Below are 27,993 nucleotides of genomic sequence, written 5' to 3'. Positions count from 1 at the left end.
AGACAGTGGTCTACACAAGACAATGGACTACAAGACAGTGGTCTCTACAAGACAGTGGTCTACAAGACAGTGGTCTACAAGACAGTGGTATACAAGACAGTGGTCTACAAGACAGTGGTCTACAAGACAGTGGTATACAAGACAGTGGTCTACAAGACAGTGGTCTACACAAGACAGTGGTCTACACAAGACAGTGGTATACAAGACAGTGGTCTACAAGACAGTGGTCTACAAGACAGTGGTATACAAGACAGTGGTCTACAAGACAGTGGTCTACACAAGACAGTGGTCTACGACAGTGGTCTACACAAGACAGTGGTCTACAAGACAGTGTTCTATACACCACTGAGACAGTGGTCTCTACAAGACAGTGGTCTACACAAGACAGTGGTCTATACAAGACAGTGGTCTATACAAGACAGGGGTCTACGAGACAGTGGTCTACAAGACAGTGGTCTACAAGACAGTGGTATACAAGACAGTAGTCTATACAAGACAGTAGTCTATACAAGACAGGGGTCTACAAGACAGTGGTCTATACAAGACAGTGGTCTATACAAGACAGTAGTCTACAAGACAGTGGTCTACACAAGACAATGGTCTACAAGACTATGGTCTCTACAAGACAGTGGTCTACACAAGACAGTGGTCTACAAGACAGTGGTCTACATGACACTGGTCTACACAAGACAGTGGTCTCTACAATACATTGGTCTATTCAAGACTATGGTCTCTACAAGACAGTGGTCTATACAAGGCAGTGGTCTCTACAAGACAGTGGTCTATACAAGGCAGTGGTCTCTACAAGACAGTGGTCTCTACAAGATAGTGGTCTACACAAGACAGTGGTCTCTACAAGGCAGTGGTCTACACAAGACAGTGGTCTCTACAAGACAGTGGTCTCTACAAGACAGTGGTCTACACAAGACAGTGGTCTATACAAGACAGGGGTCTACAAAACAGTGGTCTACAAGACAGTAGTCTACACAAGACAGTGGTCTACAAGACAGTGGTCTACAAGACAGTGGTCGACAAGACATTGTTTTACAAGACAGTGGTCTACACAAGACAGTGGTCTCTACAAGAAAGTGGTCTACAAGACAGTGGTCTACACAAGACAGTGGTATACAAGACAGTGGTCTACAAGACAGTGGTCTACAAGACAATGGTCTACAAGAAGTAGTCTACAAGACAGTGGTCTACACAAGACAGGGGTCTACAAGACAGTGGTCTATACAAGACAGTGGTCTCTACAAGACAGTGGTCTACAAGACAGGGGTCTACACAAGACAGTGGTCTACAAGACAGTGGTCTATACAAGATAGGGGTCTACAAGACAGTGGTCTACAAGACAGGGGTCTACAAGACAGTGGTCTATACAAGACAGTGGTCTACAAGACAGTGGTCTATACAAGACAGGGGTCTACAAGACAGTGGTCTCTACAAGACAGTGGTCTACAAGACAGGGGTCTACAAGACAGTGGTCTATACAAGACAGTGGTCTACAAGACAGTGGTCTATACAAGACAGGGGTCTACAAGACAGTAGTCTACAAGACAGTGGTCTCTACAAGACAGTGGTCTATACAAGACAGGTCTCTACATGACAGTGGTCTACAAGACAGGGGTCTACAAGACAGTGGTCTATACAAGACAGGTCTCTACAAGACAGTGGTCTACAAGACAGGGGTCTACAAGACAGTGGTCTATACAAGACAGGTCTCTACAAGACATTGATCTACAAGACAGTGGTCTCTACAAGACAGGTCTCTACAAGACAGTGGTCTACAAGACAGGGGTCTACAAGACATTGGTCTACAAGACAGTGGTCTCTACAAGACAGTTGTCTACAAGACAGTGGTCTACAAGACAGTGGTCTCTACAAGACAGTGTTCTACAAGACAGTGGTCTATACAAGACAGTGGTCTACAAGACAGGTGTCTACAAGACAGTGGTCTCTACAAGAGAGAGTGTATGTTCCTGAATCGGTCTATTACAGTATGTATGTATCACTGTTCCTGAATCAGTCTATTATACTATATGTATCGCTGTTTCTGAATCAGTCTATTATATTATATGTATCTATAGATATCACTGTTCCTGAATCAGTCTATTATATATGTATCTACTGTATATATATCACTGTTCCTGAATCAGTATATTATATATGTATTACTATTTATATATATCACTGTTCCTGAATCAGTCTTCTGATATTCTTCCTCTGTAACACTGATCTAGGGTCAGCCCAGAGAAAGTCTGTCTACAGATAGATAGAAGACAGCCTAGTATAACGTTTACTGTTGTGTTGACGTTAGTGTGCACAGTCATCTCTATAAGGAGTCATAATGGCTTCCTTGAAGCCAGCTATGCATGCAAAGCTTGCCAGGTCTCAGTCTCTGTATTGGTATGTGCTTATCTCCTCAGCGCTGTTAAGTCCTCCTCAAACAAATGCTCATGCTCATAGTAGTACTGTAAATATTGCCTGGCTGATGTCAAAGTAAACAGGCTGAGGGGTGAGGAGTTTGAACAGGTGTCCTGCAGCGGTTTGACGTTCAGCTCTGGACTGGCTCACCTCACAAACCTATTAACAGCTGACCCCAGTTCAGTGAGGAACCGGGATGGAGGGTTTACACGTATGCAAAGGTCATGATAATGCAGGGGGGACCATGTCCCACTGACCTTGAAAATAGAAATGGCTTTTCAGCAGTATGTATTATTAGATGTTTTAGAGAGAAACAAGGAAACATCTTATCGATTGAAATCACCTCCTCTGGACGTCTTCAGGTTACGTTATTGTAATATAGCTGTATATAGAACTCTTACTTTTCATCTCTGATCAAAATCACTCTGGAAATGTTTTACACAGTTTATTGGCACTTATGTCCTGTACTATTGTCACTTTTTTATCTTGAATTATGCCTATTGCCTTATTGTCTTTGTGCTGCAATGTCAGGAACAAAGCCTAAGAATGTTAGTCTCTAACACTTAATAATGTGTATAATAATTAGTAATGTGACGTAACAATTAAAACTTGAAACTTGTCCTTTGATTGACCTGCTAGAGGTGGCATGAGTCTTGGTAAAATGCAGGAGATCTAAATAAAAATAATCCAGGGGAGGACGACGCACCAGCGTCCCCCCACTAAAAGTGTCCCCCCACATATAAACCTAACCTACGCGCCTGAGCTAACATCTTGACTGGAGAATGGATGTGTGTGTGTCTCAATAGTCTAGAGTGACGTCCTCCTCTTCTATACTTTCCCTTGTTTGCACTAATCCAAAAACACACAATGTGAAAGCAATATGCATGAGAACAAGCATTCACCTGTCTGATTCTTGTCCCCAAATGTATCTGTGCTGTGAGTGACAAACGCCAACAAACTCAGTGTTGGTCATAGTGGATAACTTTAGATGTATGATATCTTGTAAACTGAACACACGACTTACTACACGTTTCTGCCTCCTTTCAAAATCATTCTATATTGTTCTCTGAGATTACTACATTTGAATTCTCTCGGTTAGTCCGCTGTTGGCTGTCAGGTGCTGTGCTGTCTCGTTAATGAACAGGGGCCCATTCCACTAAGGTCGATTATCTTCTAAGCCTCGATAAAGTTCTAGTCGGCGATAATGTTAGCTTGCGTTCGGTTCCATCAATGTGGCTCAAATAATTCGCTGCTTGGTTGAGCTCCTTCTGAGTCAGATATAATTAGCCTGGTCGCGACCACACGAGATAGATAGATAGATTGGTTGTCTGTGTGATAGATAGATAATTTGATATTTTGAAAGTGTGATCGATCGATAGATAGTTTGATTGTGTGATAGATAACTTGATATTTTGAAAGTGTGATAGATAGATCGATAGATCAATAAATAAAAGAGTGTAAAAAAAGAAGAAAAGGTCATTGTCTCAACTTGCATTGCAGTCATCACAGCGGTCTGGCTGGTGCAGTGGTTAAGGCAGCCAGTTAGGGTTCCAAAGGTTGTGTGTTCGAGACTTCTTTTTTTTTTTTTTTTACATTTAACCGAAGATTTCATGCAAAGGCTTCAAACACCATTGTAATCGTGTCAGTTCTGGTAAATTAGCCTGCACCATAATTTTATAGCCTACATACTTTTTTAGATTAGATTTTAGATTAGATTCAGACAACGAAATGCAGTAAAAAGTGTGTCCGAAGAGGGATTCGAACCACCGTCTAAAAATGACGAATAAATCCTATGGCAGCGGTCGATACCACTAGGCCATTGTTACGATATGACGTTCTGTAGCCTGCTGTTGATATCACCACAGTAGTAATATTAATTTATTAAAATATGAACATATAACAATAACTGGGGCTAGTATGACCTACGCATTTAATCGGTCAGGAATTTCTTGCCAAACCATTTCCCTCGCCTTGTTAATTGCGGCAATATTGCACTATTTTACATCTTATTTTTCTTCATAAAAATCAATAATTCGGAATGCTGCGCAAAAGTAGGACCCCTGCAGAGTGGAGTATCTTCATTTCGACAGATCGACTCTTCGGGGCTCTTTATGTCTGCGTGCACGCGCCCATATCGAAGATTTGTAACCTGTCTTCTGTGAACACTCATCACACAAGCCTGATCCTCGTTCGAGGAATCACCTGAGGCTTGAATTCCAATCCCGAGTTGCCTGATCGCCTGATTTATTTCAATCGCCGATATACTGAGCCACCTTTAGTGGAACGGCCCCCAGGAAGCATCAATCTCTCCACAGACCACACAGCACCATCCCTAATGAGGAGGAAGTGTCTGCCTGTCAAGAGGGTCACAGGGTGATATTTGTTTTGCTTCTCAAACAAGGAAAGCCTACAAACTGTTACTTTCCATTAGTTCAAATACAACATGATAGACTACAAAATCACAGGCTACATTTAAAAAAAAATCGAAATACCAAGTTTTATTACAAAAACACTGACATTGTATGAATATAGCAACTTTGAATTAAGTATGGAAACATCTTGTGAGGTGTGAAAGTAAAGATGACATGCTGTTCGGTTGATCAGTTGGGTGGGCCCTGAATAGTTTCTAAACAATGGCAGTGTAAACAAAAACACAGTGTTAACAAAACAAAACAGTGTAAACAAAAACACAGTGTTAACAACGCTCAAGACATATGTGTAATGTGATGAGCTCTAGCTCAGACTAACTCAGACTAGCTCAGACTAGCTCAGACTAGCTCAGACTAACTCAGACTAGCTCAGACTAATTCAGACTAGCTCAAACTAGCTCAGACTAGCTCAAACTAGCTCAGACTAGCTTAAACTAGCTCAGACTAGCTCAGACTAGTTTAAACTAGCTCAGACCAAACTAGCTCAGACTAGCTCAGACTAGCTAAACTAGCTCAGACTACCTCAGACTAGCTAAACTAGCTCAAACTACCTCAGACTAGCTCAAACTACCTCAGACTAGCTCAAACTACCTCAGACTAGCTCAGACTAGTTAAACTACCTCAGACCATCTCAAACTACCTCAGACTAGCTTAAACTAGCTCAGACCAGTGGCATTTTAACAATGGCAAATATCACAGTAATAAGAGTTAGCCTTGGGGATGCATTATTTTCGTCTTTTTAAGCTAACCCTAACCCTAAGCTACCTGTGGCAGAGATGATTAGGGACTTTGGCATGTAAATCAGCTGACCATATACTGTGTGTGAAATGGCACTATGCAAAAGCTTCTGTTAGCTGAATATGCACAAAGTATATAGGGAGGTAAGCACATACGGAACTGCCAGCTTACACATTAGCAGTACATTAGGGGGGTAGTGGTGGCCTAGTAGATATGAGTTGGACGGGTTCAAATCCCACCTGGGAACACTGATGATCAGAAGGTCATGAGTTCAAATCCCACCTGGGAACACCACCACTACATATATGCCGTTGAGTAAGGCACTTAGCCCTAAATTACTCCAGGGAGACTGTCTCTGTCATCTCTAATTGTAAATTGCTTTGGATAAAAGCGATTTACAGGAGCCCAAATCCGATGGCCAGTTAGGCAAACTATTATATAGTGTCGTTGCCGATCAATGATCGACGTCGTTATATAGAGAAAATTAATGAAATAGGGGTTGATTCATCAGAGCAGTCATACGTCATCTCCCTGTCATCAGGGATTTGTAGTTCTTCAGTTGATTTGCCGTGTAAATCCCCAGATGAGAGTGTTACATTCGTTTTCTTAAGATAAGATAATAAATAAATCTGTTCAATGGGCATTTGCCAAAGTAGCCTGACTGGCCATCGGATTTGGGCAGTCTGGGGATTTACACGGCAAATCAAATGAAGAACTACAAATCCCTGATGACAGGGAGATGACGTATGACTGATCTGATGAATCAACCCCTATTTCATAAATTTTCTCTATATAACGACGTCGATCATTGATCGGCAACGACACTATATAATAGTTTGCCTAACTGGCCATCGGATTTGTGCTCCTAATATCTAAAAAGCACTACGGTTTTCTTATTTTATCGGATTAAAGTAGCAAAGACCAGAAATTCCCATTGACCGCCAGTCAAACTTCTACTCTTCAAAAAAAGGGGCGTGCTCGTTCTGATGACAGGGAGATGACGCGCAATTGCTCTGATGAATGCGAGATCTGGCTACACAAAAAAAATAAAAACTTGAGCTGTGCTAGCTGTAGCTAAATGCTATAGTGCTAGCTCTGGCTGGGGACCCAGCGAAACCGATATTCCCCTTGTGGAGTTGTGGAGGTGAAGGCATGTCCGTGCGGGAAGGCCTGAGTTCTGATAGTACAATGCTCCCTGATGGAAGTGCAAAAAGACGACCCGCTATCTCCCATGTCCATGCCCACCATGCACACAGCGCCCCCTGTGGAAATGGAGGTCTGTAGCCCTGCGAATGCTCCATACATGCGTATGCTCTCAGTGTTGTCCTCTAGTGGCGGTCCCGTGGCATTGCGGTGCAGTACGGCGTTGCAGCGCTCGCTAATATCCCTCAGAATGTCCTCCACGCAGCTAGGGGGCGGTGTCTCGCACGCCTCCTCTAATCTCTGCCTCTTGCAAGGGCTCTTTGAAGCTGACCGTACGTCTCTGGGGGAGGAGGGTTCTTCTCTAAGAGACAGCTCCCTGACGCTTATCAGCTTCTGTGGGAGAGACAAATAAAGACATATGAATATCACAGACTCCTATTGCATCTTTCAACATTACTCATCTCAAATAATTGCACCCAATACGTGCTCATCCAATGGACAGGGCAGTGATTCCACTGTCATAACTAAACCTCCTATGTGTATACTGTGTGTATATGTGTATACTGTGTGTATATGTGTGTATACTGTGTGTGTATGTGTGTATACTGTGTGTGTATGTGTGTATACTGTGTGTATATGTGTACACTCTGTGTACATGAGGGGCGGCTGTGGCTCAGGAGGTAGAGGCTGGTGGAGGTAGAGGCTGTGGCGCAGGAGGTAGAGGCTGGTGGAGGTAAAGGCTGGTGGAGGTAGAGGCTGTGGCGCAGGAGGTAGAGGCTGGTGGAGGTAAAGGCTGTGGCTCAGGAGGTAGAGGCTGTGGCTCAAGAGGTAGAGACTGGTGGAGGTAGAGGCTGTGGCTCAGGAGGTAGAGGCTGGTGGAGGTAGAGGCTGTGTCTCAGGAGGTAGAGGCTGGTGGAGGTAGAGGCTGTGTCTCAGCAGGTAGAGGCTGGTGGAGGTAGAGGCTGTGTCTCAGGAGGTAGAGGCTGTGGTGCAGGAGGTAGAGGCTGGTGGAGGTAGAGTCTGTAGTGCAGGAGGTAGAGGCTGGTGGAGGTAGAGGCTGGTGGAGGTAGAGGCTGTGGCTCAGGAGGTAGAGGCTGTGGCATAGGAGGTAGAGGCTGGTGGAGGTAGAGGCTGTGTCTCGGAAGGTAGAGGCTGGTGGAGGTAGAGGGTGTGGCTCAGGAGGTAGAGGCTGGTGGAGGTAGAGGCTGTGGCTCAGGAGGTAGAGGCTGGTGGAGGTAGAGGCTGTGGCTCAGGAGGTAGAGGCTGTGGCATAGGAGGTAGAGGCTGGTGGAGGTAGAGGCTGTGTCTCAGGAGGTAGAGGCTGGTGGAGGTAGAGGCTTTGTCTCAGGAGGTAGATGCTGGTGGAGGTAGAGGCTGGTGGAGGTAGAGGCTGTGGCGCAGGAGGTAGAGAATGGTGGAGGTAGAGGCTGGTGGAGGTAGAGGCTGTGGTGCAGGAGGTAGAGGCTGGTGGAGGTAGAGGCTGTGGCTCAGGACGTAGAGGCTGGTGGAGTAGTCGGGCGAGCTTAGGAGAGAGGCCCCGATCAGCGGAGGCTAGAACCCAGAGGCACCCACCGACTGACCCCCCCTCCCGGAGCTTCCCTCGGCCCAACTCCTACCCCCGGCTACCCCCAGGGAGGGAGGGAACCCCTACCCAGATTGAGACGGTTAGTAGTAATGCTTGCTGTACTGTCTCCCTAACCACAGTCGGGCGCAGCCTAGCCGAGAGGCCCCCCTGACTGGCGGAGGAGGGACTAAGAGGTAAACATACTGACTTGTATAGACTGACTTATATACAGGGTACAGGGTAATGGACTGACTTATATACAGGGTACAGGGTAATGGACTGACTTATATACAGGGTACAAGGTAATGGACTGACTTATATAGCGCCTTTATCCAAAGCGCTTTACAACGGCCTCTCCTTCACCCATTCACACACACATTCACACACCAATGCATGCAAGGCGCCGGCTCGCTCACTGGGAGCAATTTGGGGGTTCAGTGTCTTGCCCAAGGACACTTCGACATGTGGCCAGCCGGGGCTCGGACCGACGATCTGCCAACCTTGCGATTATTAGACGGCGGCTCTACCTCCTGCGCCACAGCCGCCCCAGGTGCCACCCAATCGACACCCGCAGACCCCCCCCTCAGACCCTCCTTCTAACCTCGATCCGAGAAGCACCTAAGTTTGACTTTAACCCCCGGGGTTAATTATTCTTTATTAGATACGCCCTAGGGCTAAAGCCTATACAGTGTCTGTGTCGTTGTCTAGCTTGTGTGTGTACAAATTCCCCCGGTCGAAGTCAGTGGTTGCCACAGTGTATATGTGTGTATGTGTGTGTGTGTGTGTGTGTGTGTGTGTGTGTGTGTGTGGGTGTGAGTATGTGTGTGTATATGTGTATATGTGACACGTTCTAATGCTTTGATCCTCATATCGGCAACCAATCAAAATGTTTGGACTTTTCTTTTGAAACACAGAACTACGTTTTAACGTAACGTTTTAACGTAACGAATCACAACACAAACTTGCTAGTCAAGCCAAAATACTGCAATTACAATGGATTGGGTGAGTAATCCCCACTGCTACCTAGTTAACTAGAACACTACTCTACATTGTTAGCAGGCTCACAAAACAAGCTGTGTTAGTTGACTAGCGATGCGTCGTTAATTTTCAACAACGCGGAAATGTATTTACATTTTTCTAAAGAAAAGTCGGATCATTACATCCCGATATGAGGACCAAAGCATTAGAATGTGTCACATATGTGTGTGTCCAGTTTGCAGACTCACCTCCAGGACGGAGGCGAGGTGCTTGGCCCTGCTGGCCAGCTCCCTGAGGTGAACGTTACGCTCCTGAAGTGCATCAATCTCTTCCTGTTTCTTGGTCAATGTCAGGTGAAGCTAGAGAAACACAGAGGGCAACACATTATGGAACCATGACAGCACACCCAGTGAAGGCACATTGAGGAACACGCATCGCCACCCTGACTTGGTTGTTGCTGAATGATGAATACTCTTCTTCAACCATGTATATTATATATAACCACGAGTCACAAAGAGCATGCAGAGAAAAGAGAGTACATTCACTACACGACAGGGGGATGGTGTGGCTGGTGGTACCTGGCTGTTGGTCTCCAGGGCGTCCCCCAGGTCCCTGTGCTGCTGCTGGGCCTCGCCCCTCCAGAGAGACCCGCCCTGGACATGAGCCTGGCTGAAGGCTGAGGAGGGGAACCTCCCACTGGCCCCTGGTGAGAGGGAAGGGATTACGCACCCCTGAAATGGCACCAGTCCGGCAGGCGACAGACTACTCTCCAGAGTGGCTGGAGAATCTGGGTGATGTTATAAGATTTGTTTATTACTAGATATGTATAACAAGCCCTAGTACTTTTGATAATTCAGTAGAGTTTGTTTTTTTCCTAAACAAAACATTTCACAAGTCCATATCCAGTGCAACAATGGCCTCTCTAATAAGAAAGCAATTCATAATACATTTTTAAATTAACATTACAAAGGTTACTGACCAAAAAATAATTCCATTAATAATTCCATTAATCAGTCTTGATATGACAGACTAAACCCCCAACAATCTATAACACAACAATACACTCCATTGCTAAGATGGCACCATAGAAATACAGAAATATATCATCGAATGTAAAAACTTTCTGTAATGCAGAGCTGTCCATTTAATAACATTTTTAAATTTACAAATGTTACTGACGTCTATTTTCTCAATAATTGTAATTGGGGCAGTTTCGTTTTCTTACCTGCGATAAAGTCTAGCACATAGTCCGCAAAATCTTGGTCATCTCCGTCTGATTCATTTACCTGTACAACATGACGCCAAAGTGATTACAATTCAGGCTACTGACAATAATGATAGTAACAATCACGCAAACCTCTTAACGGGTATTTCTTCTTGGGCCGTATGGGCAGCGTACCTGAAAATCCCAACTCCAATAAGGGAATTGTATGGATGTCTGTGCGGTCATGTTGGTAATGCGTGGTCGCGTAAAGAGGTCAGGTTTTGTGACTCGATGTGTAGACGGAGCTTGTCAGGTGTAGGGCTGAGTGAGAGTCTTGATGTCAGGGCTGAGTGAGAGTCTTGTCATACCGAGCAAGCTTTGCTATAGGTGCGCGGCACGAGCCAACCACATATCGTCATGTATGCGACATTCCATCACTCTCACCGTGACCCTGTCAAACATTAACCTCAGACAGGTGTACCAGCCCTGGTAATATGATACTGGATTCCATGGAAACGACCAAACCATGACATGACAATGAAACAATTAGGATTGTGTGTGCGTGTGCATATGCGTATTGTGCATATGCGTGCGTGCGTGCGTGCGTGCGTGTGTGTGCGTGTGTGTGTGTGTGTGTGTGTGTGTGTGTGTGTGTGTGTGTGCGTGCGTGCGTGCGTGCGTGCGTGCGTGTGTGTGTGTGTGTGTGTGTGTGTGTGTGTGTGTGTGTGTGTGTGTGTGTGTGTGTGTGTGTGTTTACCTGGGAGCCCAATGAGTCGCTCTCGCGTCTCATCACGGACGTGCAGTCTTCCAAGTCGTCCCATGCAATCGTTGCGAACGCTTGGAAAAAGAATCACGCAAACGTGATTAATGATAGGCCTATAGGCGCGTCCAACACGTAGACAGCCTATTAAATCAAGATAGCCCATGACTTTTAAAAACAGAAAATGGCCCTACCCTCCTCAACAATGCAGGGTAGGCCTATCCTGTCGTATACAGCGACCGGACTACTGCTCCTGGGTAGCTTCAGTTTTCCCTGAATGAGAAATAATTTGACACAATAAATATACGCATAATACGTAAAATAAAATGCCTTGAGACTGAGTGTATTCATCACGCTAGTCTAGCTCTGAATTATGACACGTGACAATTGCGAGAAAATTAAGAGATTAAGAGATTAAGTCATAATATAATTTCCATTATTCTGGCACCTTCATTGCAAGAGATATTGAAGAGAGAAGTCCGAATAACCAATATGAAACGAACCTTTCAGCAGTTAATGGCAGGCCTACCTTTCTATTTGTGGCCGGTCTCCTCTCCTTGTTTTGATGGGGATCGACCGTATTAGGACAGATAGACCCAAATATATTCCTGTCCCCGTACATCGTCACTCAGGCTTGTTATTTCTGTCCTGCAGTCACTTTGAAGAATGAATCTATATGCTCAGTGCTGCGGTTGTTAATAGTCTATCATCCCGGTTTATACAGCTCCTCGCCGCGGTCAAATGTGTTGGTCCAATCAGATCCACGTTGTGTCTCTAGGGAACAGCAGCGTCCCCGGAGATCTAACAGGTTAACGGTTTCTGCTCTTGTCGTGGAAGTGTGACCGCGAGAGAAGGAGCCTTACCGCGGGCTCACCGTCTAGGCTTCAACACACGGCTGCAAACACATGGACAACTTGGCAACCTTGGGGACCACCGACCCCGGGCCAATTGTCGCACTCAGCACGGGACGCACGGAATTTGCGCCTTTCTAATATCCGTGGCGCGCTGTGATTAATGCGATGGGGCTGATGCGATTGCCTGGGAAACACATGCAATTGGATATAAAACATAGATTTATTTTCAAACATTGATTATGCTGAATTCATAATCCGGGCAATGGGGGAATTTAAACGTTGTGCATACACAGTGGGCCTAATAATGATCGAATGTCTATGTTATCAAATGTATTTGAATAGCCTAATTTGCATTTAGCCACCCAATGTGACCAACAGAAACGGAAATAAAATAGGAAACGAATAATTAGACCAGGGACCTCAACAAATACTAACGTCGATGTATCTATCGATAAACCAACAAGGGCATGGTTGCTTAACCCTTCAGCTGAAGTCACACCTGTGTGGTCTCGGGTGTCCGCAGGTCGACCTGATGGATCATGACCGTTCATTAGCCCTGACTAAACACACGCACGCATCAGCCCTGACTAAACACACGCACGACTAAACACGCGCACGAGCGGAATGTTTACCAATGGAGGTCTAGTTCATCCCAATCTGTTCCAGGTCAAACATAGTTTAACAAATGATTGTTTTACCCGTGTCACTTTCAGAAAGGAGGTTATTCTTTATACACTTATGAGCATTACTTTAGCTTTTGCCATTCTATTTGCTTGAAGCCTGGTGTAGGTAGTCTTTCCCTACATTTAGCCAAAAATAAGGGCAAAAAAAGTAACATTTTAGTTGGCTCTGTGGCAAGGGGTTGGGGCGGGGGAGAGGGGAGGGGTTGGGGGGGGCGCGGAGGGGTTGGGGGAGGGCGCTCTGATGTTCTTGATCTCGCTCCTCTATGTTATGTAAAATTGAACATAAAAAAAAACAAAGATTGTGTTTAGCTCTGAACGCCTGTGTAATAAAAAGCCTTTTATTCATAAACGGGTGATGGTAAGTGGAATCTTGTCGTTTTTATGGATATCCAGTAGATTCCCTTTTTAAATTGACACCACTTTCTAAATAACCAGATAAGCATACATACAGGGGACAGTGGGTAGGTAGAGGTTAGAGAGGCCAACTAGCAATCAGAAGGTCGCTGGTTTGATCCCCGCATCAGGAGGGAGCTGCATGTGAGCTGGCGACTGGAGGGTGGCTGGCATCATATCTAAGGTGCCTACCACTGCCGTTGTGCCCTTGAGCAAGGCACTTAACCCCTAATTAATCCAGGGGCGCTGACTATGGGTGACCCTGACTAGAGCAAAAAAGAAATTTCGTTGTACTCTGAGCAATGACAAAAAGGTTTAATCTAATATACTTTGATCTTGAGTGAATCACCATCATCAGAGAAACCTCAAAGACACGTTCATTCATTGACAATTTTTAATGCATGTTTCATTATGAGCTTTCAGGGTGAGGCAGAGTAACATAAAACTCAGTTGCAGGCTTCAAGTCAACTTCATGTCAGTGCATGGTAATCATTTGAATAATTCACAGCATAAAAATAGACTGAGGTATATTGGTCAAGAAATAGTGCATAAATGTTACAGTACATTGACACAAATACTCATAAAGAAATGCAATACATACAATGTCGAGGTTTTAAGGCAGCTACATTCAGAAAGACCCTCTGAATGTAGCTGGATACAGTTTTTAACTGAGCTGCAGGACAAATGGGAAGTGTTTTGACGCATCCGTCACAAGGTCATCATGGCGTGCAACGCGTCCTGGTTGAGTGATACCAGCAGTTTCAAATTCTCTCTGCACTCCCGAGCAAGAGTCTGGTCACGGTCGTCATGAACTAGATTATTGAGGTTATTGACCGGCTGAGTGTGGTCTTCCACTAATAGGGTGTGGCTACTTTTCAAAGTGGTTTGGCTATTCTCAGATAGGGTGTGGTCATTCTCAGTCATGCCCCTTCCCTGTTGGTCCTCCTGTGAATGGGCGGGATGAGGAGTACCCTCTTGTGTTTGTGATTGATGGACTGGCTCCTGGAGGTCTTGGCCAGCGACGGTGAGCTCCCTGGCTAGCCTCAGAGCACAGTGGGCCAACAGGGAAGGCGGGTACTTGTTGAAGGCGTAGTCGGCCAGACTTAGCTCACACACCCTGCACGCCAGGCTGCCCCGCCTGCCCGCCAGCTGTGCCCGTCCTCTCTTGCGCCTTTCTTCCGCCTCCTCGCTTTCTCCGGTCGGCCTATCACTGGTATAGTCTCCGGCGTCGGCTTGCCGGGAAGCCAGGCCGCGATGGGCGTAGTAGTCCAGGAAGAAGGCGAGAGTGGGCGCTGCCAGGCGGAAGTCGAGGCGGACGAGGACGAGGCACTCCAGGTTGCAGAGCTGCTCTCGGGAGAAGGCGTCGCAGCACAGGGACAGCAGCTGACTGATCCGCGGGGAGAACACCTCCACCTGAGAGGAGAAGAAGAAGAGAACGCTTTTGCCATGGAATCAAACTTGTCAATCAGTTGTTGCAATGTGGTATCTTTTTTTGCGTAGTAGTAGTAGTCAGCACCCCTGGAGCAATTAGCTCCCTCCTGAGGCGGGGATCGAACCAGCGACCTTCCGATTGCCTCCCTAACCTCTAGGCTATACCGTCGCCCACATTGAGAGGAGGACAGAGAGGAGGACCGAGATCAGCTGATGCTGGACACACACACACACACACACACCCATGAACGATGACACACACAAACATTCACATGCACAATAACACACGCACATGTTCACACGCACAAAACTGACCTGGCACAGCTTTATAACCCCCCCACAAATCATGTGTGATGTTTTGTGTATAAACTCATCCTCTACATACCTGTTTACTAGCCAGAAGCAACGCTGTGACTCCCAGGAGCTGGAAGCAGTCTGCCGCCACGGGGGTGGAGGCTAGGAAGCGGTCCAGGATGTTCACCGCCAGGCAGCAACACTCGAAGGACAGACGGAGATGCCGGTGCACAGGAATGAGCCAGCTCACCAGCCTGCAGCGCGCCTCTGCCGTCACCTGCACACATACACATACACACACACACACACACACACACACACACACACACACATCCTGTCACAAACCTCACCCTATTTAAGTCATTCCAGTCCAATTCCAGTACCTTCCCACTGTGATTTCACTCCAGCTCACAGGTACTAAAGAGTATAGTTTATATCCAACACAGCCTCCAGATGATTACGTTCTAGGGCATCGTTTCTACAGACCAGGAAATACGGTCTGGGGGATCACACTACATACATACTATTAACTGGCTACCAACGTTTGACCAACTGCTTTGACGTATAATACGTTGCGTAAAAGTGCTCAAATTTTCTCAAGAGACAAATTTTAAATGTGAAATAATTCAATGGCACGCTTAATGAATGAGATGAAAACATCCACATGGAGACTATAATTATAGCGCACGCATTAAATATATTATGACAAACCGTGCCCACCTGCTGCTTCTCCGTCTTACCTGTGGTTGACGTGCCAAACACTTATGAGGATGGAATTGTATCTCTTTGTCTTTCTGTATCTCGTATCCAATCTCTCCATAGTGGTGGTGCCAGCTGGGCCATGTGTGTGAACTCGCTGCGACTGGAACCGACGAACTTTGAAATATTCGAGTCGGGGTAAGAAAGTCATCTTCAAAACCGGAGTCATTCAGTTTAGACATGAATTTCTGCTTTCTGCGCCTCGCACACGGGGATTTTTGAACGGGGGTCCACGGTTCGTGTGCACTCTCGGGCAATCTGACGGTGTTCATTCTGTCTTCCCTTGATGGAGGGACAGTGTTCATTCGCCTTCGTTTAATGCTGTCCGAACCTTCGCCAGTGTGAGTGAATGAAACCATCCTCTGTGGCCTCAAGACTGTAGTCTGTCGCCTTCTATTTGGATCGGTATCTGATGCCTATCTCGCATGACTCTGTCCATTTCAGGGATCACTTGTCATTGGTGGGATAATGGGATTAGGAGTTCCCTGTAATGACGTATTGTTTTTCCCGGGGTCTCCCCCGCTCAACGCCTCTCCCCAACTGCGAGGTTTTGTGCGTCTGGAGTTGCCATAGCTACGTCAGTGCGCGTCCTCCTCTATATCCTAATTAATAAACCAAACTGGACCGGATATTATCCTACACATTACACTGATTGGAAACGGTACACTCTTTTTTCTTATTTGAATTTTATTCTATAGGCTAAATAATAATAATAACAATAACAATAACAATAACAACAATAATAATATTTGTATTTGTATAGTATATTCAGATATACGTGTAGGCCGTGTAGGCCTGTATAGTAACATTTTTCAAAAAATGTGTCCTTCATCTTTTGCATACATTAGTCATAGGTAGCTTTGCTAGACCTAATATTGCCCCCAAAAGACAGATCTCATCCTGTCAATAATTTACGTTTGGTCCAGATGATTTTTCCATAGGCTAATATGATTTTTAGCACCATCTGTACGGGTACTGCCCGTTTTCATTGACCCACACGGCAAGACGGTGGGATTAGGCGTCTGTTCTCGCCAGAGGTGTGATGTGGAGGTGGAACAGCGGGCTCTGGAGCGCACAGCCCGGGGAAATTAACAGCTCCCGTGGGTCCATCCGCCTGTTGGTATACGTAGGTCGGCTGCAAGGTTGGCTAAAATACGTAGCCTGTAGACCTAACACGATTCAAAATCATTCATTTTGAAGTGTATATGTACATATTTTATCCTGTGAAACAAAATTAAAAAAACAACTGTCCATAGATCAACATCCCAGTCGCTCCAGTGGCTAGATTAAAACCATTACTGAAAAAGAAAGACAATTTCTGCATTAAGTTTGCCACACAGGCAAAGCAAAGACAAGTAAGGGTGAACCTGCTAAGTCCAAAGCTACACTGGAATACGAGTGTCCCATTTACAGTTAGAACATTTAAACTAAGTTAAAAATCTGAGGGGAGACTGGAAGATACTGTCCATCAACAATCCTCAACCATTTGATAGAGCTTGTAAAAATAGGTGTATTTTATTCACCAATAGGTGAATATAGAGTCTGCCTTGCAATGCACATATATCTGAAAAGTCTCTGTAATTGCTAAAACAAAAAGTCCTGAGTCAGGGTTTACATACTGGAAAACTTCCAACACAAATTCCTGCCTTTAATAATAGCATGGCCACTAATTACTGTATATTTAAGCAAATAAGTGAAGCGGGGTGGAATGACAGGTATGAATGAGTGGGCGTGTCAGGGTGTGGTGGTGTGAATGAGTGTTTGTGTGTACGTCCATCTGCTTCTCCACAGGTGTTCCCAATCACAATCACTCCCATGATTGTGAGAGTATAAATGCCGGTGCTTCCGTTCTACGAGAGATCGGACCTTCCTTCCACGCACCGGCGAAATCGAAGGCTCGAACGACGGGAACGGACCTACGATTCCACACCACACGAGAGATTTTGTACAACGCCCTCAATTCATCACAGTAAAGGGAAGTCATACTACCCTTGCCTGTGTGTGAGTTGAGTAACACCGGTTTTCCCTTTTGTGTGTGTCTGACGACTGATTTTATCCTTCCCCCTCCTGAACTACAGCGCGCACCGGACCGGACCAGCCGACCAGGCAGTGTGGAGATCGGCGAGAGACTAAACATACAACGCCCTCAAATCATCACAGCAAAGGGAAGTCGGACAACCATTGCTTGTAGGTGGTTTGAGCAACGCCAGTGTTTGTCTGTTTAGTACATGTGTCTGGCGGCTGATTCTGCCTCCCCCTCCCCCTACCCACAGCACACCGGACCAGCCAACCATCGCCGAACGCCGGGCGACAATTGAGGATTACGGGAACGATCAACACCTATCCACGGACGCCTATCGCGAACGACCCGCTCCCTGGACTTCCACCGAGAGTCGCAAGACTGAGCGACATCACTGACACTGAAGTGCTGGGATTCCCTCTCACCCCTCTCCCGATTGGACGAGACTGTGGGTTGGGCCTTGAGTGGGCGGCGCTATCCATTCGAACTATCCTCACCATCAGGTTGAGTAGTTTTAGGTATACTAGTATTTTTAGCAGGGTTCCGGTTAGAAGCCTAGTCTCGGCTGCCCACTTGGAGGTAACAGTGTAGTTCAGGTAGGACCAGAGTAGTCAGCTGCAGTGTGTAGTGTGGTATTATTGTAATTCTATACAGGCCACCGTAGTGACATCAGGTCAGGTGGGCGGGGACAGGAAGAGACTAGAGACCGGTATTGTCAGAGCTCACGGAGCGAGTTACAATAAAGACACTTACATTTAAATACAGAAGGACTCACGTGCATTTGTAATAGAATAACACGACATGGTGTCAGCAGTCCTGTAAGTGAGTGTTAAGAGTTAGGTCGGCCGACAGTGTCATTTGAGCTCGTGACGGTGAGAAGGGAGGAAGAAAAGATGGTTGATAATGCTAACGCGGGAGCAGCTGCAGTCCAGAGAGCGACGCCAGTTTCAAGTGCTACGTTCAGCATCCAGCCTCCGGAGTCCTTCGACTTTTCAAAGCCGCAAGAGTGGGCCAAATGGATACGCAGGTTTGAAAGATTTCGTCTGGCAAGTAACCTGACGGTTAGCACTGAAGAGAATCAAGTCAACACGCTAATATATTGTATGGGAGATGAGGCGGATGATATTTTACGTGGACTAAATCTGACTGATGCTCTAAGACGTACTTACCAAGGGGTGCGCGATGGATTACAGGGTTTCTTCGTAGTCAAGAAGAACGTTATCTACGAGCGTGCCAAATTTAACATGCGCAAGCAGGGAGAATGCGAGACGGTGGACTCATTTGTGACGACACTATATGCGCTGGCGGAGCATTGTACATATGGAGTGCTACATGACGAGCTGATTCGTGACAGGCTTGTCGTTGGACTGATGGATAAGCGGCTGTCCGAACGCATGCAGCTGGACCCGGACTTGACCCTGGAAAAGGCAATAAACATGGCGAGGCAGAGTGAAGAGGTGAAAAGACAGCAATCTTCTCTGCGAGGGGACACCAGGACAGAGGCAAGTGATGCTAAATGTGTAGACAGAGTGTTTAAGAGCAGTAGCAAGACATATGCTAAAAACAAACCTCAACAGGCTAACAGCTACCCAGCCAAGCCACACAGTGCCCAATACTCAATGGGGAAAAATGTCCAGTGCCATAAATGCGGCAGCTCTCTGTCCCATTCACAGCGCGATTGCCCTGCTAATGAGGTGAAATGTCATTCATGTGGGAAGATGGGGCATTACAAGCGTGTGTGTAAGTCATCCAAATCTGTACATGAGGTTGAAGAGGACTATTCCTGCTCCTGTGAAGAGGATGAGGACTGTGTGTTCTTAGGCAGCGTCACAGCTGACGGTGAGCCATGGATGGTCAACATAAACATCGATGACAGACGTGTGCCATTCAAAATAGACACCGGTGCTGATGTTACAGTGATGCCTCACACTGTTTTTCAAGAGATCTACAGAGACAAGGATCCACCTACCCTCCGGAAGTCAACTAAGCCACTGATGGGACCTGGGAGGAGGCCACTAGATGTTGTGGGCGTCGCCGGGCTGTTGCTGAGGAGAGGAGAGAAAGAGGTGTGGGAGGATGTGTATGTCACTCGACACCTGCACACTGCATTGCTGGGGAGACCTGCTATTAGTAAGATGGAGCTTGTGGCACGTCTTGACAGTATCACGATGGAGACGCTCAAGACAACCTACCCAAAGATATGTAGTGGTCTCGGTGAGATGAGACAGCCGCATGCAATCAGGCTGAAACCTGGGGCCCAACCATTCTCACTGAAGACACCCAGAAGGATTCCGTTGCCACTGATGGACAAGGTCAAGCAAGAACTGTCCCGCATGGAAAGCCTTGGAGTGATCAGCCGAATCGAGGAGCCAACTGACTGGTGTGCCGGCATCGTGGTGGTTCCCAAGAAGACAGGTGCTGTTCGCATCTGTGTTGATCTCACGAACCTCAATGAGTCAGTGTGCCGGGAAAAGTATACCCTGCCAACAGTGGAGGGAATGCTGGCTGGAGCCAGAATATTCAGCAAGTTGGATGCAAACATGGGATTTTGGCAAATACCTCTGACTGAAGATTCATCAAAGTACACCACCTTCATCACGCCCTTTGGCCGATATTACTTCAATCGTCTACCTTTCGGCATCGCCTCTGCCCCCGAACACTTCCAAAACAGAATGGTGACGGAGGTCACGGAAGGGCTGGAGGGTGTCGTCTGCCACATGGACGATGTGCTGGTGTGGGGCCGATCACAAGAGGAGCATGATGCTCGTCTGCACGTCGTGCTGGGGAGGATCGAGAAGGCCAGAATCACCCTGAACATCGATAAGTGCGACCTGTCGAAAGAAGAGGTGACCTTTCTAGGCCATATAATCTCCACCAGTGGCATTAGCCCCGACCCGAGTAAGACAGAGGCTGTGAGGAGGATGGAGGAGCCGACGAATGTGAGTGAGCTGAGAAGCTTTCTCGGCATGGTAAACCAGCTGGGGAAGTTTATCCCACAGCTGGCGGAGAGAGACAAGCCTCTGCGAGACCTTCTGTCAAAGAAGAACTGCTGGCTGTGGGGCTACGAGCAGGCCAGGGCCTTTCAAGATTTGAAGGATGCACTAATATCCCCACCAGTGTTGGCCATGTACGACACCAACAGGGAGTGCAAAGTCTCAGCGGACGCGTCGTCTTACGGCTTAGGGAGTGTGCTTCTCCAAAAATGGGATGGAGTGTGGAGACCTGTAGCCTACGTGTCGCGGTCTCTCACACAAACTGAACAGAGATACGCGCAGGTTGAGAAGGAGGCCTTAGGCCTGACCTGGGCTTGTGAGAGGTTCCGCAACTTTCTCATCGGCAGACACTTCCAGCTAGAGACAGACCACAAGCCGCTCCTGAGTCTCCTGGGGTCTCAGCCGTTGGACGCTCTCCCTCCACGGATTCTGCGCTTCCGGATGCGCCTGATGCGCTATTCCTACTCCATTGCTCATGTGCCAGGAAAGTGCCTGTGGACTGCGGATACACTCTCACGTGCTCCTGTGAAGAGGAGAGAGACACCGGATGAGAAGGAGTTCTTCGAGGATACTAACATCTACGTGGACATGATAATGGAGAACCTGCCAGCGAGCACCGCCTACCTGGATGAGCTGAGAGAGCAGCTGAAGAGGGACAGTGTGTGCGCACGGGTGATGCAGCTGAGTGCAGAGGGATGGCCAGCACTCAACAGTGAACCGGCTCTCAGGCTGTACTGGGCGGAACAGGCGCTACTCACAGTAGAGGATGGACTTTTGCTGAGGGGAAGCAGGCTCGTCATCCCTTCAACAATGAGAAATGAGGTGCTTGCCAGGCTGCATGAAGGCCACCAGGGGGTGGTAAAGTGCAGGGAGCGCGCACGACAGTCTGTATGGTGGCCCGGGCTGAGCCAGCAGCTGAATGAATTAGTCCTCAACTGCCGAACATGCAGCAAAGAGAGACCGAACCAAAAGGAGCCGCTGATGCCATCTCAATACCCAGGGCGACCATGGCAGAAATTAGGAGCAGACCTGTTCATGCTGGAGAGCAAGACATACCTGCTGGTTGTGGATTATGCATCAAGATACGTGGAGATCGCTCTGCTGACCCCCACAAAATCAACAGATGTCATCCACCACCTCAAATCGATCTACGCACGGCACGGCATCCCAGAGGAACTGGTGACAGACAACGGGCCGCAGTTCTCCGGAATGGCCTTTGCGGCATTTGCAGCGTCCTACGGATTCCGTCATGTCACAAGCAGCCCGAAATATCCTCAAAGTAATGGGGAAGCAGAACGGGCTGTCAAGACAGTAAAAGGTCTCCTGAAGAAGGCAGCCGACCCATACCGCGCTCTGCTGGCGTACAGAGCCACCCCGTTGCATAACGGATACAGTCCAGCTCAACTTCTGATGGGGAGGAGACTCCGCACGACGGTGCCTACGCTTCCTGCTCTACTGGTCCCTGCTCTTCCCGACAGTGAGGCGGTGGTCCTGAAAGAAGAGTTAAAGAGGAGGAGAGACGCACAAAGCTACAACCGGCGTCATCGTGCAAGAAGTCTCGACAGACTCACTCCTGGAAAGGAGGTGTGGGTCACCGATCAAAATGCAACTGGAGTCGTGGTCAGCAGCCACCCTACTCCGCGGTCGTACATCGTGGATGGACCTCATGGGACAGTACGGCGAAACCGGCGCCATCTCATCCCCATGGAGCCCTCACCGGCGCAGAGTGGCGGTGGTGCTACTGAGCAACCTCTGGGATGTGTCCCAAAGCAGAGTTCGGCAGAACCAAGGGACCAGAATGTCCCAGAACCACCAGCTACTCCTAGAACCAGATCTGGGAGAGAGGTGGTGAAACCAACTAGGTTGGACTTGTAAAAAAAGAATATGTTTTATGTTTCTATGTTTAGGAGAAGAGATGTGTTCATGCTCTTTTTATGTTCATATATATATATATATATATAGGGTTGTTAGTAGAATTGTTTATTTGATCAGGTTCAGATCAGACCTTTTAGTTATAGAGGCAGAATAATCCTCTAGGTCTGATGAATCAATGGCAGTCTACCCATTGATTCTAGAAAGAGAGATGTGGTATTATTGTAATTCTATACAGGCCACCGTAGTGACATCAGGTCAGGTGGGCGGGGACAGGAAGAGACTAGAGACCGGTATTGTCAGAGCTCACAGAGCGAGTTACAATAAAGACACTTACATTTAAATACAGAAGGACTCACGTGCATTTGTAATAGAATAACACGACATGTAGTGTTTCGCATGCCTTATTGGGTACAGCCTACCCCATACTTTATTTAACAGTGTATTTGCAGTGATACGTTTTGCAGTGTATTTGCAGTGATACGGTTTTACAGTGTATTTGCAGTGATACGGTTTTGCTGTGGTTTACTGTGTGCAGTGTAATTTTAGAGCAGCATTACTCAGACTCTCCATCAGGGGGAGCCAAACTGGGCCCAACTGTATCGTGGTCCCAAAGCATAGTGGCTGTGACTGGTGCCGCCTGACCACTCTGTCTTAGAGATTGATTTTATACTTTTGATATTACTCGTCCTGATCCTGGTGCAGGTGTTTTTAATGAATTGTTAATAAACTTATTGTTGCAATATATATCGCCTCCTCTGGTTGTGTACTCAAGGGTCCTAGTATATCCTGTACGGCTACATAAGCACCAGTCTCTATTATATGCCAGGGGCCTCATTAGAAAGTACTTTGGATCAAATTTGATCTTACCCGTGTCGTACGTAGAAAATCACGTCAAACTAGTGATTTATAAAATGTCAACGTGAGTAAATTTGACCGTGGAAACGATCGTAGCTCTACGTCACGCATTGACTTGCGTACGCACATTACCTACTGGTTATGCAGAGTTATTACAGGCATGTGAGCCGCACTGAACAACACAGCCAAGAACATAAGTTAAATTCAAGATTTAAAGGGAACTGATGATTGTATTTCAGTCGACAAGGCTATTGTAGGTTGTAATCATTCTAAATTGAGGCGTGATAAAGGCTCATTGTGATTCATTGTGATTCCCCTTCCCCAGGATTCCTTGGTATTTAGCATTATAAGCCCTGGGGCCTCATTTATAGAAAGTACTCAGATCATGTAGTGATTTATACAATTTCAACTTGAGTCAATTTGACCGTGGAAACGATCGTAGCTCTACGTCGGGTATTGACCTTGCCTACGCACATTACCTGGTTATGCAGAGTTATTACAGGCATGTGAGCCGCACTGAACAACATAGCCGAGAAAATTAGTTAAATTCAAGATTTAAAGGGAACTGATGATTCTATTTCAGTCGACAAGGCTATTGTAGGTTGTAGTCATTCTAAATTGAGGCGTGATAAAGGCTCATTGTGATTCCCCTTCCCCAGGATTCCTTGGTATTTAGCATTATAAGCCCTGGGGCCTCATTTATAGAAAGTACTCAGATCACATCATGTAGTGATTTATACAATTTCAACTTGAGTCAATTTGACCGTGGAAACGATCGTAGCTCTACGTCGTGTATTGACCTTGCGTACGCACATTACCTACTGGTTATGCAGAGTTATTACAGGCATGTGAGCCGCACTCGAACAACACAGCCGAGAAAATGAGTTAACTTCAAGATTTAAAGGGAACTGATGATTGATTCAATGTGATTCCCCATCCCCAGGATTCCTTTGTATTTAGCATTATAAGCCCTGGGGCCTCATTTATAGAAAGTACTCAGATCACGTAGTGATTTATACAATTTCAACTTGAGTCAATTTGACCGTGGAAATGATCGTAGCTCTACGTCGGGTATTGACCTTGCGTACGTACATTACCTACTGGTTATGCAGAGTTATTACAGGCATGTGAGCCTATCAGGGGCGGATTTAGGATTGTAGGAGATCCGGGGCTTAGCCCAGAGGGAGAATATAATGTGCGCGCAGAGCGCGCTGGAAAATTTTGCCTTCAACCTTCAACTTACCACCACCTTAAAGCGGACAAAAGGCACTGGAGAACACATATACATTCACACCCTTTAATGAAGCAAACTAATTGTGGTGGTTCTGGGCACAGAGGGAGGTCAGCACACGTAGCTCCCCCTGCAGGCCAGAACGCGCCATTGGATAGCAGCTGACCTGTATTACAAAATAGACAGTAAACACACACACACACACACACACACACACGTCAGTCACCGTCATTTATATTTGAATAGAATTACATAATTGATGGGCTGAGGCTAGTTATGTTACAGTATGTATATCAGGGCAGACTCTGTGCTCACCACTTATATTGTATTTAGAGTCTTGTCCTGTCTTATATGACGATATATTACATGTATTGTTGGCCTGTGTACTGTATAGTACTGTGAAATCAAATCCCCCCTGGGACATTAAACAAACTTAGTTAGTTAGCGTTACATCTTAGGATAGATTTGAGTCATGTTCTGTATACATACATACTACCATAAGGGCATACTTAATGTGGTTACTCCATGTTTACTAGCTGTAACATTAACGTTACATCATTCTTTTTCACTTGTTACTCAGTCAACCAGAGTGCAGATATCAAAGACTATCAGCCTGTTATTCACTTTATTTGTATAAGTATTATCCTTTGTTTGATTTCTTAGCATGTACCGTAACAGTACCTTGCTATGTTTCATTTTCATTATAACATAACGTTATGTTATGATAGCCAGCTAGCATTAGCAAACCGGAAAAGTAGTGTCAGTGAGTCAGTCACCTTTCTAATAAGATTCACAAACCTGAAACATCATCTATGTCATCACTGCTGGTGATGTCATTGTTGTCAGCTGCTGATACTGCTGCTGCAACAGTTCTTGGCGCTTGTTTTGTTGAAAAAAACTTTGGGATATCCATCCTTACAATTTTGCAAGTCAGGCACTGATTGAGATCACTTCTTCTTCAGGGCAGGGCAGGCTACGCAGTACGCAGGCTAATGTCGCGCAGCTGCTGCCTCTCTGTTGGACTCCGGTACTGCACGTTACTCACGAGAGTCTTTTTTTTTTTTTTTTTTTAAGTAAAACATTCAGGGCTTTTCAGAAAACATCCGGGGCTTGAGCCCAAGTAGCCACCCCCTAGCCCCGCCCCTGGAGCCTATACTGTAATTCATGCGAAGTGAACGTGACTCGTAATAAAATTAACGATGTTGTTATCAGCCGAGAAAATGAGTTTAATTCAAGATTTAAAGGGAACTGATGTTTATGATTGTATTTCAGTCTTCCTTTATATTCCTCCGGAGCTGTCAAGGCAACGCCATTTCCCCTTCAACATGCCTAATGCGCAAAATTTTACTGGATTTTTCTCCGGTGTCTGGGAGTGAGCAGACATGTTTTCAATGTCACCTGATAAGAATAATTATATTATTACAGTACAAGCATTTGCTGGTTAGTTGTCATCAGCACTCAAGTTGAGGGGGGATGAGGGGGGATGGCATCCCCCCAGAATTAAAAACGGTAAAAATCATCCGCCTTCTAAAACTGCCATCCCCCCTTTCCATCCTTTATGTAATTGATCAATGAACGTGGTATTACTGCCATTTCAACATTTAGTTGTGCGCGTATTGAGTAAAATACTGTGGGCGAGGGGGGGGGGGGCATGCACTGACATTTTTACCAAGTCACTGACACTGAAGTCACTGACGCTGTGGGGATGCTAAAAGTGTCCTCATATGATAAAATCCACCATCCCCCCAGATTTTCTTTTACAACTTGAGTACTGGTTGTCATGATCAAACGTTACAAATGCAACTTACCGAGAAGCCACCCTTCTCTGCCCTCTCCCGCTCACTTGGCTTAATTCAGCCGCTATAATTGAGCCGCTATCACAGGGTGTAAATACTAGGGGCGGGGCTAGGGGGTGGCTACTTGGGCTCAAGCCCCGGATGTTTTCTGAAAAGCCCCGAATGTTTTACTTTAAAAAAAAAAAAAAAAAAAAAAAAAAGACTCATGAGTAACGTGCAGTACCGGAGTCCAACAGAGAGGCAGCAGCTGTGCGACATTAGCCTGCGTACTGCGTAGCCTGCCCTGCCCTGAAGAAGAAGTGATCTCAATCAGTGCCTGACTTGCAAAATTGTAAGGATGGATATCCCAAAGTTTTTTTCAACAAAACAAGCGCCAAGAACTGTTGCAGCAGCAGTATCAGCAGCTGACAACAATGACATCACCAGCAGTGATGACATAGATGATGTTTCAGGTTTGTGAATCTTATTAGAAAGGTGACTGACTCACTGACACTACTTTTCCGGTTTGCTAATGCTAGCTGGCTATCACAACATAACGTTATGTTATAATGAAAATGAAACATAGCAAGGTACTGTTACGGTACATGGTAAGAAATCAAACAAAGGATAATACTTATACAAATAAAGTGAATAACAGGCTGATAGTCTTTGATATCTGCACTCTGGTTGACTGAGTAACAAGTGAAAAAGAATGATGTAACGTTAATGTTACAGCTAGTAAACATGGAGTAACCACATTAAGTATGCCCTTATGGCAGTACTCTTTTTGGACACAGCAGTAAGGGCCTGCATATTGTTCACCTTAATGTGAACAGTCTTGTGCCTAAACTGGACCAAATCAGAGAAATGTTCCATGACAGCAAGGTTCACATTTTGAGCTTCTCTGAGACCAAGTTTGATGAATCAATCAAAGACCCAGAGATTGAAATAGTAAACTACTCAGTCATCAGAAACGACAGGAACAGGTATGGGGGTGGTGTCTGCATGTACATTCACAACGATATTATCTTTAACACCCGGTATGACCTGAATCGTGACAAATTAGAATCTGTTTGGGTTGAAATTATCTTTAACAAAGCAAAACCGGTGCTGGTTGGTACTATCTACAGACCTCCCGATCAGAATGATTTCTATGATATTCTTGAGGGGTGCTTGGATGACGTTGACTGTGTGGAAAAGATTCTTATTGGGGATTGGAACACGGACATGCTCAGAAATGAAGCATCCGGCTTCAAATCCTTCACTAGGTTTTCTGAATTACACGGTCTCCGCCAACAAATTACCAAACCCACTAGGGTGTGTATTTCTACTCAAACCACCATAGATCTCATTCTAACATCGGATGAGTCCAAAATCTCCAAGAGTGGGGTTATTGTATGTGGGCTAAGTGATCATTACATGATCTTTTGCACTCGTAAAAAGCATAAACCCAAGGCTGGCGGTCATAAAACTGTAACCACTAGATCCCTTAAATCCTATTCTAGTGAGGCCTTAAACCATAAACTGGAGAATCAAGACTGGTTAGATGAACTAAAAAGCACACAGGTTGACGAGGCATGGCTAGGTTTC

At 46.1% G+C, this 27,993-nt stretch overlaps 3 protein-coding genes across 3 annotated transcripts in view; 1 reads left to right on the top strand and 2 right to left on the bottom strand.

Moving 5' to 3' along the window:
* kiss1rb (KISS1 receptor b) overlaps nucleotides 1-27,993 on the top strand; it is a gene marked incomplete at both ends in the record, with an annotated part of 203,944 nt that overhangs the window by 2,771 nt on the left and 173,180 nt on the right. The gene's annotated exons all lie outside the window — the stretch shown is intronic.
* mcidas (multiciliate differentiation and DNA synthesis associated cell cycle protein) lies at nucleotides 6,681-11,862 on the bottom strand (the record flags this gene model as incomplete). The annotated part of the gene is made up of 7 exons (XM_080532852.1): nucleotides 6,681-7,127; nucleotides 9,525-9,635; nucleotides 9,855-10,063; nucleotides 10,502-10,562; nucleotides 11,238-11,317; nucleotides 11,435-11,513; nucleotides 11,770-11,862. The coding sequence occupies 7 exons, from the start codon at nucleotides 11,860-11,862 to the stop codon at nucleotides 6,681-6,683; spliced, it is 1,080 nt and encodes a 359-aa protein (XP_080388978.1).
* On the bottom strand, nucleotides 13,879-15,926 carry ccno (cyclin O; the record flags this gene model as incomplete). Its single annotated transcript, XM_080532851.1, has 3 exons — nucleotides 13,879-14,583; nucleotides 14,987-15,172; nucleotides 15,636-15,926. 3 exons carry the CDS (start codon nucleotides 15,924-15,926, stop codon nucleotides 13,879-13,881), a joined length of 1,182 nt encoding a protein of 393 aa, XP_080388977.1.

Source organism: Nansenia antarctica (assembly GCF_963989245.1).
Source record: "Nansenia antarctica genome assembly, chromosome: 5".
Classification (NCBI taxonomy): domain Eukaryota; kingdom Metazoa; phylum Chordata; class Actinopteri; order Argentiniformes; family Microstomatidae; genus Nansenia; species Nansenia antarctica.
Note: the sequence above shows the minus strand (reverse complement) of the source record. Positions and strands in the feature narration are given on the sequence as shown.